The following is a 14498-nucleotide window of genomic DNA, read 5'->3' as shown; positions in this document are numbered from 1 at the left end:
AGAGGTAGAAAAGGAAGAAAGAAAAGAAACAGAGGGAAGAAGAGAAGGAGAGAAGGAAAGATGGAAGCAAAAACAAAGGAAGAAAGGAAGGAAAGAGGTAGAGAAGGAAGAAAGAAAAGAAACGGAGGGAAGAAGAGAAGGAGAGAAGGAAAGATGGAAGCAAAAAACAAAGGAAGAAAGGAAGGAAAGAGGTAGAAAAGGAAGAAAGAAAAGAAACGGAGGGAAGAAGAGAAGGAGAGAAGGAAAGATGGAAGCAAAAAACAAAGGAAGAAAGGAAGGAAAGAGGTAGAAAAGGAAGAAAGAAAAGAAACGGAGGGAAGAAGAGAAGGAGAGAAGGAAAGATGGAAGCAAAAAACAAAGGAAGAAAGGAAGGAAAGAGGTAGAAAAGGAAGAAAGAAAAGAAACAGAGGGAAGAAGAGAAGGAGAGAAGGAAAGATGGAAGCAAAAACAAAGGAAGAAAGGAAGGAAAGAGGTAGAGAAGGAAGAAAGAAAAGAAACGGAGGGAAGAAGAGAAGGAGAGAAGGAAAGATGGAAGCAAAAAACAAAGGAAGAAAGGAAGGAAAGAGGTAGAAAAGGAAGAAAGAAAAGAAACGGAGGGAAGAAGAGAAGGAGAGAAGGAAAGATGGAAGCAAAAAACAAAGGAAGAAAGGAAGGAAAGAGGTAGAAAAGGAAGAAAGAAAAGAAACGGAGGGAAGAAGAGAAGGAGAGAAGGAAAGATGGAAGCAAAAACAAAGGAAGAAAGGAAGGAAAGAGGTAGAAAAGGAAGAAAGAAAAGAAACGGAGGGAAGAAGAGAAGGAGAGAAGGAAAGATGGAAGCAAAAACAAAGGAAGAAAGGAAGGAAAGAGGTAGAGAAGGAAAAAAGAAAAGAAACGGAGGGAAGAAGAGAAGGAGAGAAGGAAAGATGGAAGCAAAAAACAAAGGAAGAAAGGAAGGAAAGAGGTAGAAAAGGAAGAAAGAAAAGAAACAGAGGGAAGAAGAGAAGGAGAGAAGGAAAGATGGAAGCAAAAACAAAGGAAGAAAGGAAGGAAAGAGGTAGAGAAGGAAGAAAGAAAAGAAACGGAGGGAAGAAGAGAAGGAGAGAAGGAAAGATGGAAGCAAAAAACAAAGGAAGAAAGGAAGGAAAGAGGTAGAGAAGGAAGAAAGGAAAGAAAGAAGAAGGAAAAGAAAAATGAGGGAAGGAAGGAAAGAGATTGAGAAGGAAGGAAGGGAAGAAAGGGAGGGAAGGTAAGAAGGAAAGAGAGAAAGAAGGATGACAGGTTGCATGTAGGAAGGCTCTAAGGAGAAGGAAGGAGGGGGAAGCCTGGAAAAACAGGCATGGGACTATGTGTTGTCAGAGGCTTTCAGGGCCGGAATCACTGGGTGGCTGTGAGTTTTCCGGGCTGTCTGGCCATGTTCCAGAAGCATTCTCTCCTGACATTTCACCTACATCTATGGCAAGTATCCTCAGAGGTTGAGGGATCTGCTGGAAACTAGGGAAGTGAAGTTTATATACCTGTGGAATGATGTCCAGGGTGGGAGAAAGAACTCTTGTCTCCTCAAGGCAAGTGTGAATTGGAGAATCCTTTGTTGGGAGGTGACTAACTGGCCCTGGTAGTTTCTTGTCTGGAATTCCCCCATTTAATCACCTCCCAACAACAACAAGACTCAAGGTGGCTTATATATCTGCGAAATAATGTCCACAGTGGGAGGAAGAAGCCTTGTCTGCTTGAGGCAAGTATGAATGTTGCCATTGGCCTCCTTGATTAGCATCGAATGGCCTTGCAGCTTCAAAGCCTGGCTGCTTCCTGCATGAGGGAATCTTTTGTTGGGATGTATTAGCTGTCTTTGATTGTTTCCTGTCAGGAATTCCCCTGTTTACATTCAATGGATGAAATTTTGCACAAATACCCAATACGCCCCAAATTTGAATACTGGTGGGGTCGGAGGGGGGGGATTGATTTTGTCATCTGGGAGTTGTAGTTGCTGGGATTTATAATTCATCTGCAACCAAAGAACATTCTGAACTCTACCAACGATAGAATTGAACCAATCTTGGCACACAGAACTCCCATGACTGACAGAAAATACTGGAAGAGTTTGATGGGCATTGACCTTGAGTTTTGGAGTTGTCGTTCACCTCCATCCAGAGAGCACTGTGGACTCAAACAATGATGGATCTGGACCAAACTTGGCACAAATACTCAACATGCCCAAATGTGAACTCTGGTGGAGTTTGGAGAAAATAGACCCTGACATTTGGGAGTTGTAGTTGCTGGGATTTATAGTTGACCTACAACCAAAGAGCATTCTGAACTCTACCAACGATGGAATTGAACCAATCTTGGCACACAGAACTCCCATGAATGACAGAAAATACTGGAAGGGTTTGGTGGGCATGGACCTTGAGTTTGGGAGTTGTAGTTCACCTCCATCCAGAGAGTACTGTGGACTCAAACAATGATGGATCTGGACCAAACTTGGCACAAATACTCAATATACCCAAATGTGAACACTGGTGGAGGTTGGGGAAAACAGACCTTGACATTTGGGGGTTGTAGTTGCTGGGATTTCTAGTTCACCTACAATCAAAGCGCATTCTGAACCCCACCAACGACAGAATTGGGCCAAACTTCCCACACAGAACCCTCACAACCAACAGAAAGTACTGATAGTCTTTGGTGACCTCTTCAACACCCCCTCACAACCCCCCACAGGTGTCCCAGGTTGAGAAACATTTGTCTAGTCCCACCCAAGGGCCTGAAAGCCTTCTAACCATGCTGTTCCATCCACCAATAATAATAATAATAATAATAATAATAATAATAATAATCAATGTAATAATAATAATAATAAAGTAAAATAATAAATGTAATAATAATAGAGTAAAATAAATGTAATAAAATAATAATAGAGTAAATAATAGAGTAAAATAATGTAAATGTAATAATACCAATAATTGAGTCAAATAATCGATGTAATAATAGAGTAAAATAAATGTAATAAAACAATAGTGTGTAATAGTGTAAATGTAATAATACTGATAATAAAATAATAAAATAAAATAATAAATGTAATAAAAATAATACTAATAACAGAGTAAAATAATAAATAACTTTGACTTGAGTATAAGCCATGGGGAGCTTTTTCCACCTAAAAAGGGAGCTGAAAAACTAGGTTTATACTGGAGTATATACAGTAAATACTAATAGTGAGGCCCACTTAGCCTGCGTGCTTAGTGGTTTCCAGGGAGGCTTCCTTTCCCCTTCAAAAGCACTCCTGGGTCTTGCCAATTCCACCGTACTTCCTCCCTCTCGGCACCTGAGCCAGGACTCCACTTGGCAGCTTCCCTTGCATCCCTTTTTTTACACACTGGAGAGCTTCCCTAGCGAACGTTAATTCCTCTGCCCAGGAGGAATACTCAGGTGGGCTTTCTCAAGGCCAGAGGGCAGGCTTGAAGTTTTCCCCCAGGACACTCTGGGGATCTGGAAGGGATTTATCATGATCCCGGCGCTGGTGCAAAGAGACGCTCTCCGGCAAGCAGGGAGGGAGGAGGCGAAGAGGGGGTGAGAATGTGGGTCAGCTCCCTATTAGGTTGCGACTGATGCCTCCCGACAGGTACGCGCCTTCTTAGCGCATCTCTCGCTTGCCCTGCCATCCCACAGGCTCACGGGAAGGATTGGAAACCACAAAAGACCATCACAAGGTGAGGTGGACACTCTCTTCCATGTCTGCCAGCAACTCAACCAAGAACCTTTGCAGCAGCTCCTCTGTTCTGCCCACAGCTGGAGTCTCTTCTCAGAAGATATCGTGTTCTAGAAGTTCTATAAGATGCATCACTGGTGTTCGGTGCAGCACTCTAGCTGCAGGGTAAACTACAACTCCCATCATGCTAGGTTAACCCCCGGAAACTCCCATCAGGACTTCAAGTTTGCTCGAGATGCGTCATTACTGGAGTTCGGTGCAGCTCTCTGGCTGCAGGGTAAACCACAACTCCCATCATGCTAGGTTAACCCCCAGAAACTCCCATCAGGACTTCAAGTTTGCTCGAGATGCGTCATTACTGGAGTTCGGTGCAGCTCTCTGGCTGCAGGGTAAACTACAACTCCCATCATGCTAGGTTAACCCCCAGAAACTCCCATCAGGACTTCAAGTTTGCTCGAGATGCGTCATTACTGGAGTTCGGTGCAGCTCTCTGGCTGCAGGGTAAACCACAACTCCCATCATGCTAGGTTAACCCCCAGAAACTCCCATCAGGACTTCAAGTTTGCTCGAGATGCGTCATTACTGGAGTTCGGTGCAGCTCTCTGGCTGCAGGGTAAACCACAACTCCCATCATGCTAGGTTAACCCCCAGAAACTCCCATCAGGACTTCAAGTTTGCTCGAGATGCGTCATTACTGGAGTTCGGTGCAGCTCTCTGGCTGCAGGGTAAACTACAACTCCCATCATGCTAGGTTAACCCCCAGAAACTCCCATCAGGACTTCAAGTTTGCTCGAGATGCGTCATTACTGGAGTTCGGTGCAGCTCTCTGGCTGCAGGGTAAACCACAACTCCCATCATGCTAGGTTAACCCCCAGAAACTCCCATCAGGACTTCAAGTTTGCTCGAGATGCGTCATTACTGGAGTTCGGTGCAGCTCTCTGGCTGCAGGGTAAACCACAACTCCCATCATGCTAGGTTAACCCCCAGAAACTCCCATCAGGACTTCAAGTTTGCTCGAGATGCGTCATTACTGGAGTTCGGTGCAGCTCTCTGGCTGCAGGGTAAACCACAACTCCCATCATGCTAGGTTAACCCCCAGAAACTCCCATCAGGACTTCAAGTTTGCTCGAGATGCGTCATTACTGGAGTTCGGTGCAGCTCTCTGGCTGCAGGGTAAACTACAACTCCCATCATGCCAAGTTAACCCCCGGAAACTCCCATCAGGACTTCAAGTTTGCTCGAGATGCATCATTAGTGGAGTTTGGTGCAGCTCTCTGGCTGCAGGGTAAACCACAACTCCCATCATGCCAAGTTAACCCCCGGAAACTCCCATCAGGACTTCAAGTTTGCTCGAGATGCGTCATTACTGGAGTTCGGTGCAGCTCTCTGGCTGCAGGGTAAACCACAACTCCCATCATGCTAGGTTAACCCCCAGAAACTCCCATCAGGACTTCAAGTTTGCTCGAGATGCGTCATTACTGGAGTTCGGTGCAGCTCTCTGGCTGCAGGGTAAACTACAACTCCCATCATGCCAGGTTAACCCCCAGAAACTCCCATCAGGACTTCAAGTTTGCTCGAGATGCATCATTAGTGGAGTTTGGTGCAGCTCTCTGGCTGCAGGGTAAACTACAACTCCCATCATGCCAGGTTAACCCCCGGAAACTCCCATCAGGACTTCAAGTTTGCTCGAGATGCATCATTAGTGGAGTTTGGTGCAGCTCTCTGGCTGCAGGGTAAACTACAACTCCCATCATGCCAGGTTAACCCCCAGAAACTCCCATCAGGACTTCAAGTTTGCTCGAGATGCATCATTAGTGGAGTTCGGTGCAGCTCTCTGGCTGCAGGGTAAACTACAACTCCCATCATGCCAAGTTAACCCCCGGAAACTCCCATCAGGACTTCAAGTTTGCTCGAGATGCATCATTAGTGGAGTTTGGTGCAGCTCTCTGGCTGCAGGGTAAACTACAACTCCCATCATGCCAGGTTAACCCCCGGAAACTCCCATCAGGACTTCAAGTTTGCTCGAGATGCATCATTAGTGGAGTTCGGTGCAGCTCTCTGGCTGCAGGGTAAACTACAACTCCCGTCATGGCAGGTTAACCCCCGGAAACTCCCATCAGGACTTCAAGTTTGCTCGAGATGCATCATTAGTGGAGTTCGGTGCAGCTCTCTGGCTGCAGGGTAAACTACAACTCCCGTCATGGCAGGTTAACCCCCGGAAACTCCCATCAGGACTTCAAGTTTGCTCGAGATGCATCATTAGTGGAGTTCGGTGCAGCTCTCTGGCTGCGGGGTAAACTACAACTCCCCTCATGCCTGGTTAACCCCCAGAAACTCTCATCGGGACTTCAAGTTTGTTATGTCAGGCAGGTCTGCTCGAGATGCATCACTGGTGGAGTTCAGTGCAGCTCTCTGGCTACAGGGTAAACTACAACTCCCACTACGGTGAGTCAGTCCACTCCATGCTACCCACAATCTTTCATTCAGCTAGTTAGTAGCCGGCTGCACTAAATCACTACTGACCGAGAGGGAATGAGTTCGAAGCCAGCTCGGGTCAGAGTGAGCTCCCGACCATTAATAGTCTATCTTGCTGTCGACCTATGCAGCCTGAAAGACAGTTGCACCTGTTAAGTAGGAAATTTAGGTACCGCTTTATGCTGGGAGGCTAATTTAACTAATTTACAACATCATAAAACCTTCCAACAGCGTGCAGAAGAATGAGGAAGTACTACTCCATCAAGGACTCGGTGTCACAAGAGTTTGAAGCCAGCCCAGGTCGGAGTGAGCTTCCGACCATTAGTAGTCAAGATTGCTGTTGACCTATGCAGCCCGAAAGACAGTTGCATCTCTCAAGTAAGAAATTTATGCAGGGAGGCTAGTTTAACTAATATACATCATTAAAAAAAAACTTTCCAGTGGTGTTCAGAAGAATGAGGAAATACTACATCAAGGACTCTGTGTCACAAGAGTTTGAAGCCAGCCCACATCGGAGTGAGCTCCTGACCATTAATAGCCTAGCTTGGTGTTGACCTATGCACCCTGCTGCCAAAACCAGGCTGTGGCACAGCTAGTTAGTAGCCAGCTACACTAAATCACTACTGACAAGCTAGCTCAGGTTGGAGTAAGCTCCCAACCATTAATAGTCTAGCTTGCTGTTGATCTATGTAGCCCGAAAGACAGTTGCACCTATCAAGTAGGAAATTTAGCTATCGCTTTATGCAGGAAGGATAAATTTAACTAATTTACAACATCATTTAAAAAAACCTTCCAGCAGCGTTCAGAAGAATGAGGAAGTACTCCATCAAGGACTTGGTGTGACAAGAGTTTGAAGCCAGCCCAGGTTGGAGTGAGCTCCCGACCATTAATAGCCTAGATTGCTGTTGACCTATGCAGCCCGAAAGACAATTGCACCTGTCAAGTAGGAAATAGTAGTCTAGCTTGCTGTTGACCTACGCAGCCCAAAAGACCGTTGCATCTCTCAAGTAAGAAATTTAGGTACCGCTTTATGCAGAGAGCTAATTTAACTAATTTACAACACCGTAAAACCTTCCAGCAGCGTGCAGAAGAATGAGGAAGTACTCCATCAAAGGACACAGTGTCACAAGAGTTTGAAGCCAGACCAAGTTGGAGTGAGCTCCCGACCATTAATAGTCTAGCTTGCTGTTGACCTATGCAGCTCGAAAAAACAGTTGCACCTGTCAAGTAGGAAATAGTAGTCTAGCTTGCTGTTGACCTACGCAGCCCAAAAGACCGTTGCATCTCTCAAGTAAGAAATTTAGGTACCGCTTTATGCAGAGAGCTAATTTAACTAATTTACAACACCATAAAACCTTCCAGCAGCGTGCAGAAGAATGAGGAAGTACTCCATCAAAGGACACGGTGTCACAAGAGTTTGAAGCCAGGCCAGGTCAGAGTGAGCTCCCAACCATTAATAGTCTAGCTTGCTGTTGACCCCCGTCAAAACCAGACTGTGGCGCAGCTAGTTAGTAGCCAGCTACACTAAATCACTATTGACAGCCAGCTCAGGTTGGAGTGAGCTCCCGACCATTAATAGTCTAGCTTGCTGTTGATCTATATAGCCTGAAAGAAAGTTGCACCTGTCAAGTAGGAAATTTAGGTACCGCTTTATGCGGGAAGGCTAATGTAACTAATTTATGACCCCTTAAAACCTTAAGAATGAGGAAGTACTCAGAGTGAGCACCTGACCATTAATAGTCTGGTTTGCTGTTGACCTATGCAGCCCGAAAGACAGCTGCATCTGTCAAGTAGGAAATTTAGGTACCACTTTATGCGGAGAGGCTAGTTAAACTAATTTATGACACCTTAAAACCTTAAGAATGAGGAAGTACTCGGAGTGAGCACCTGACCATTAATAGTCTGGTTTGCTGTTGACCTATGCAGCTTGAAAGACAGTTGCATCTGTCAAGTAGGAAATTTAGGTACCGCTTTATGCGGGGAGGCTCATTTAACTAATTTATGACACCTTAAAACCTTAAGAATGAGGAAGTACTCGGAGTGAGCACCTGACTATTAATAGTCTGGTTTGCTGTTGACCTATGCAGCCCAAAATACGACAGGAGTACTGTAAATAAACAAATAATATAAAGATAAATACTGTAAATAAACAAATAAATAAAGCTGTGTGAGCGCCTGACCATTAACAGTCTGGTTTGCTGTTGACCTATGCAGCCCAAAATACGACAGGAATACTGTAAATAAACCAATAATATAAATATAAATACTGTAAACAAACAAATAAATAAAGCTGTGTGAGCGCCTGACCATTAACAGTCTGGTTTGCTGTTGACCTATGCAGCCCAAAATACGACAGGAATACTGTAAATAAACCAATAATATAAATATAAATACTGTAAATAAACAAATAAATAAAGCTGTGATTAGACAGGAAGGAGCCCGAGCCCAACTAACCTCAAAGGCTGCTTGGTGGTGCAGGCCCTCCCCGCTCCGCAGCCAGCAGTGGCTCAGCTCGCTCAGCTCCAGGATGGGCTGCACCTTCAGGCGCACCGTCTCCCCGGACTGCCGGATCATCTCCACGATCTCGTCCCGGGACTTGCTCTCCACGTTGCGGCTGTTGATCTCCACCAGGCGGTCGCCCGGCACCAAGCCCAGAGCCAGGTCCTTGGTCCCGGCTCCGGGTTCGGCAAAATGCACCACCCGCCTGTACACCTGCCCGTCGACACCCCGGTCCAGCATGGTGGTGCGGCGCAGCGAGAAGCCAAAGTCGCCCGTGTTGCGGCGCTGGAGCTCCAGCTGCCTGGGGACGGGCGGCTGCGGAGGCACCACCGGAGGGAGCCGCAGGTCGGCCGGGAACCTCTTGCCGACGACCTCCGGCAGCCGGGTGCGAGAGGCGGAGGAGGGCAGCGGTGGTCCGGCCTGCCTGGCGAGCTGGACCTCCAGTGTCCGGGTCTCGACCTGCGGGGAGGGAGCGGCGGAGTGCTCCGAGGGGGTGGAGGTCTCTGATGCACTCTCGTCGCGGCTCTTCTGCGAGAAGGAGAACCTCTTGACGATCATCTGCGAGTTCTGCTTGGCCAGAGAGCCAAACTTGGCCGCCCGCTGCAGCACGGAGCCCTTGAAGTTGCCGTCGTCCGGCCGGAGGTCCTTGAGGTCGTCGGTGGAGCTGGCCGTGCTGAGGTGGCCGGAGTCCAGGATGACGCTCCCGCGGTTGCTGTCCGAGTCGATGTCCGTCAGGTGGAGGTCCGAGCCGCTGGCCACCTTGATGGGGATGGGGTTGGAGATCTCCAGCCGGCCCTTGGAGTCCCTCTTGGAGGAGCGGTTGAGGTGGAAGAAGCCCCGGCGAAGGCTCATCTCCTCCAGGCTCTTCAGCTCGGCGGCCGACATCCGCTCCTTCTTCTCTTTCTTCTCCTTCTTCTCCTTCCGGGACCCATCTCGGTCTTTCTTCATCAAGTGGAACATGGCGGAAGACTCTCCCGGGACGATCCCAGGTGTCCAGTGAACCCCCCGTGAGTCAAATGCTCGATCTTGCCAGGATCCCTGAGGTGAAAACACAAAAACAGTCCAAAAGTTAAGTGAGCTCCTGACCATTAATAGTCTAGATTGCTGTTGACCTATGCAGTGAACCCCCCGTGAGTCAAACACTTGATCTTGCCAGGATCCCTGAGGTGAAAACACAAAAACAGTCCGAAAGTTAGAGTAAGTTCCTGACCATTAATAGTCTAGATTGCTGTTGACCTATGCAGTGAACCCCCCCGTGAGTCAAATGCTCGATCTTGCCAGTATCCCTGAGGTAAAAACACAAAAACAGTCCAAAAGTTAGAGTAAGCTCCTGACCATTAATAGTCTAGATTGCTGTTGACCTATGTAGTGAACCCCCCGTGAGTCAAATGCTCGATCTTGCCAGGATCCCTGAGGTGAAAACACAAAAACAGTCCAAAAGTTAAGTGAGCTCCTGACCATTAATAGTCTAGATTGCTGTTGACCTATGCAGTCAACCCCCTGTGAGTCAAATGCTCGATCTTGCCAGTATCCCTGAGGTGAAAACACAAAAACAATCCAAAAGTTAGAGTAAGCTCCTGACCATTAATAGTCTAGATTGCTGTTGACCTATGCAGCTGTATCTGTAAAGTAGGAAATGTAGGTACCGTTTTATGGCTAATTTAACTAATTTACAACACCATAAAACCTTCCAGCAGCATGCATAAGAATGAGGAAGTGTTCCATCAAGGACTCGGTGTCACAAGAGTTCGAAGCCAGCCCAGGTTGGAGTGAGCTGCCAATCATTAATAGTCTAGATTGCTGTTGACCTGTGCAGCGCGAAAGAAAGTTGCATCTCTCAAGTAGGAAATTTAGGTACCACTCTATGCGGGAAGGCTAATTTAACTAATTTGTTGTTGTTGTTGTTCATTCATTCAGTCGTCTCTGACTCTTCGTGACCTCATGGACCAGCCCACGCCAGAGCTCCCTGTCGGCCGTTACCACCCCCAGCTCCCTCAAGGTCAGTCCAGTCACTTCAAGGATGCCATCCATCCATCTTGCCCTTGGTCGGCCCCTCTTCCTTTCGCCTTCCACTTTCCCCAGCATAATTGTCTTCTCTAGGCTTTCCTGTCTCCTCATGATGTGACCAAAATACTTCAACTTTGTCTCTAGTATCTTTCCCTCCAATGAGCAGCCGGGCTTTATTTCCTGGAGGATGGACTGGTTGGATCTTCTCGCAGTCCAAGGCACTCTCAGCACTTTCCTCCAACACCACAGCTCAAAAGCATCTCTCTTCCTTGGCTCAGCCTTCCCTCAGGTCCAGCTCTCACATCCGTAGGTGACTACAGGGAAGACCATGGCTTGGACTAGGCGGATCTTTGTTGCCAGTCTGATGTCTCTACTCTTTACTATTTTATCGAGACTGGACATTGCTCTCCTCCCAAGAAGGAAGCGTCTTCTGATTTCCTGGCCACAGTCTGCATCTGCAGTAATCTTTGCACCTAGAAATACAAAGTCTGTCACGGCCTCCACGATTTCTCCCTCTATTTTCCAGTTGTCAATCATTCTTGTTGCCATAATCTTGGTTTTTTTGACGTTTAGCTGCAACCCGGCTTTTGCGCTTTCTTCTTTCACCTTGATTAGAAGGCTCTAACTAATTTACAACACCATAAAACCTTCCAGCAACGTGCATAAGAATGAGGAAGTACTCCATCAAGGACTCGGTGTCACAAGAGTTCAAAGCCAGCCCGGGTCGGAGTGAGCTCCTGACCATTAGTAGTCTAGATTGCTGTTGACCTATGCAGCTGCATCGGTAAAGTAGGAAAGTAGGTACCATTTTATGGCTAATTTAACTAATTTACAACACCATAAAAACTTCCAGCAGCATGTATAAGAATGAGGAAGTACTCCATCAAGGACTCGGTGTTACAAGAGTTCGAAGCCAGCCCCTGTCGGAGTGAGCTCCCAACCATTAATAGCCTAGATTGCTGTTGACCTATGCAGCCCGAAAGAAAGTTGCATCTGTCAAGTAGGAAATTGAGGTACCGCTTTATGCGGGAAGGCTAATTTAACTAATTTATGACACCTTAAAACCTTAAGAATGAGGAAGTACTCCATCAAGGACTCGATGTCACAAGAGTTCGAAGCCAGCCCAGGTCAGAGTGAGCTCCCAACCATTAATAGTCTAACTTGCTGTTGACCTATGCACCCTGCTGCCAAAACCAGGCTGTGGCACAGCTAGTTAGTAGCCAGCTACACTAAATCACTAGGGTTGGAGTGAGCTCCCGACCATTAATAGTCTAGATTGCTGTTGACCTATGCAGCCTGAAAGACAGTTGCATCTGTCACGTAGGAAATGTAGGTACCGTTTTATGCGGGGAGGCTAATTTAACTAATTGACGACACCATAAAACCTTCCAGCAGCGTGCGTAAGAATGAGGATGTACTCCAGCAAGGACTCGGTGTCACAAGAGTTCGAAGCCAGCCTGGGTCGGAATGAGCTCCCAACCATTAGTAGTCTAGATTGCTGTTGACCTATGCAGCCTGAAAGACAGTTGCATCTGTAAAGTCAGAAATGTAGGTACCATTTTATGCGGGGAGGCTAATTTAACTAATTGACGACACCATAAAACCTTCCAACAGCATGCATAAGAATGACAATCCTTGCCAAATCAGGGCAGTTGGAGGATCTGCTGCTCTAGAAGCGACAGGCTGAACTCGTTGAAGGCAACTCCCTGCGTTCCCAGGATCATCTGGGATACACTGAGTCTCTGAAATATGTACTCCAACCAGTTCAGGGAGACACCAGTTCAGAAGAGAAGGCTCAGAGGAGACATGATAACCATGTATAAATATGTGAGGGGAAGTCATTGGGAGGAGGAGTAAGATGGAGACTGGGACGCAATGGAACAATGGCTTCAAACTACAAGAAAGGAGATTCCCCCTGAACATGAGGAAGAACTTCCTGACTGGGAGAGCCGTTCAGCAGTGGAACTCTCTGCCCCAGAGTGTGGTGGAGGCTCCTTCTTTGGAGGCGTTGAAACAGAGGCTGGGTGGCCATCTGTCAGGGGTGCTTTGAATGGGATTTTCCTGCTCCTTGGTAGGATGGAATTGGACTGGATGATGGCCCACCAGGATTCTATGTGAGAGCTGTTCAGCAGTGGAACTCTCTGCCCCAGAGTGTGGTGGAGGCTCCTTCTCTGGAGGCTTTGAAGCAGAGGCTGGGTGGCCATCTGTCAGGGGTGCTTTGAATGCAATTTTCTTGTTTCTTGACTTCAAACTATAAGAAAGGAGATTCCACCTGAACATTAGGTAGAACTTCCTGACTGTGAGAGCCATTCAGCAGTGGGACTCTCTGCCCCAGTGTAGTGGAGGCTCCTCCTCTGGAGGCTTTGAAGCAGAGGCTAGATGGCCATCTGTCAGGGGTGCTTTGAATGCAATTTTCTAGCTTCTTAACTTCAAACTAAAAGAAAGAGCTTCCACCTGAACATGAGGAAGAACTTCCTGACTGTGAGAGCTGTTCAGCAATGGAACTCTCTGCTCCAGAGTGTGGTGGAGGCTTTGAAACAGAGGCTGGGTGGCCATCTGTCGGGGGTGCTTTGAATGTGATGTCCTGCTTCTTGGCAGAATGCGGTTGGACTGGATGATGGCCCACCAGGTCTCTTCCAACTCTAGGATTCGATGACTGTGAGAGCTGTTCAGCAGTGGAACTCTCTGCTCTGGAGTGTGGTGGAGGCTTTTAAACAGAGGCTGGGTGGCCATCTGTCGAGGGTGCTTTGAATATGATTTCCTGCTTCTTGGCAGAATGGGGTTGGACTGGATGATGGCCCAGGAGGTCACTTCCAACTCTAGGTTTCTATGTGAGAGCTGTTCAGCAGTGGAACTCTCTGCCCTGGAGTGTGGTGGAGGCTCCTTCTTTGCAGGCGTTGAAACAGAGGATGGAAAGCCATCTGTCGGGGCTGCTTTGAATGGGATTTTCCTGCTTCTTGGCAGGATGGGGTTGGACTGGATGATGTTCCACCAGGTCTCTTCCAACTCTAGGATTCTACGTGAGAGCTGTTCAGCAGTGGAACTCTCTGCCCCAGAGTGTGGTGGAGTCTCCTTCTTTGGAGGCTTTTAAACAGAGGCTGGGTGCTTTGAATGCAATCTGTCGGGGGTGCTTTGAATGCAATTTTCTAGCTTCTTGACTTCAAACTGCAAGAAAGGAGTTTCCACCTGAACATGAGGAAGAACTTCCTGACTGTGAGAGCCGTTCAGCAGTGGAACTCTCTGCCCCAGACTGTGGTGGAGGCTCCTTCTGAAGCAGAGACTGGATGGCCATCTTTTGGGGGTGCTTTGAATGGGATTTTCCTGCCTCTTGGCAGAATGGGGTTGGACTGGATGATGGCCCAGGAGGTCTCTTCCAACTCTATGATTCTATGACTGAGAGCTGTTCAGCAGTGGAACTCTCTGGTCTGCAGTATGGAAAAACTGGAAGAGAACAACGCTCTGCTTCTTCTTTTCCCGCCTTCCGCACTTGCATAATTTATATTTTTTGCCGCTGAGACAATTATCCAGGCCAGTCTATTCTTTTTTGATATTCTAATCGGCAACCTAGAACGTGTGTGTGACAGCACTGCAAACAAGCCCACAACTTGGCCTTTCTCAGTTATGCAGACACACACGTGTACGGCCCACCTGCTCACACACAACTCTATCAGCCATCCGTGACATATTGCGGGGGAAGCGATGTTGGCACGGAGTCACGCTGCCTGGAGGGAATTTCAACTTGCCAGAGGCAACCAGGTAAGCGGAAGCCCGTGCTCCTGGTATTCTTTTTCCTTCCAGACAAAGCGATATGCGATGAGCTGTCTGTCTGCAGACG

General features: G+C 47.5%; 1 protein-coding gene across 5 annotated transcripts in view; it reads right to left on the bottom strand.

The window, feature by feature from the left end:
- MYO18A (myosin XVIIIA) overlaps positions 1–14498 on the bottom strand; it is a 264342-nt gene that overhangs the window by 230787 nt on the left and 19057 nt on the right. For all 5 annotated transcript variants that reach the window (XM_067472195.1, XM_067472196.1, XM_067472197.1 and 2 more), the window contains exon 2: positions 8612–9694. In XM_067472195.1, the coding sequence (XP_067328296.1) occupies positions 8612–9616 (1005 nt within the window). In that variant the 5' untranslated portion in view covers positions 9617–9694. The remainder of the gene's footprint in view (positions 1–8611; positions 9695–14498) is intronic.

This window comes from Anolis sagrei, chromosome 11 (genome assembly GCF_037176765.1).
Source record: "Anolis sagrei isolate rAnoSag1 chromosome 11, rAnoSag1.mat, whole genome shotgun sequence".
Classification (NCBI taxonomy): Eukaryota; Metazoa; Chordata; class Lepidosauria; order Squamata; family Dactyloidae; genus Anolis; species Anolis sagrei.
The sequence above is the reverse complement of the archived record's forward strand: the minus strand, read 5'-3'. Positions and strand labels throughout refer to the sequence as shown.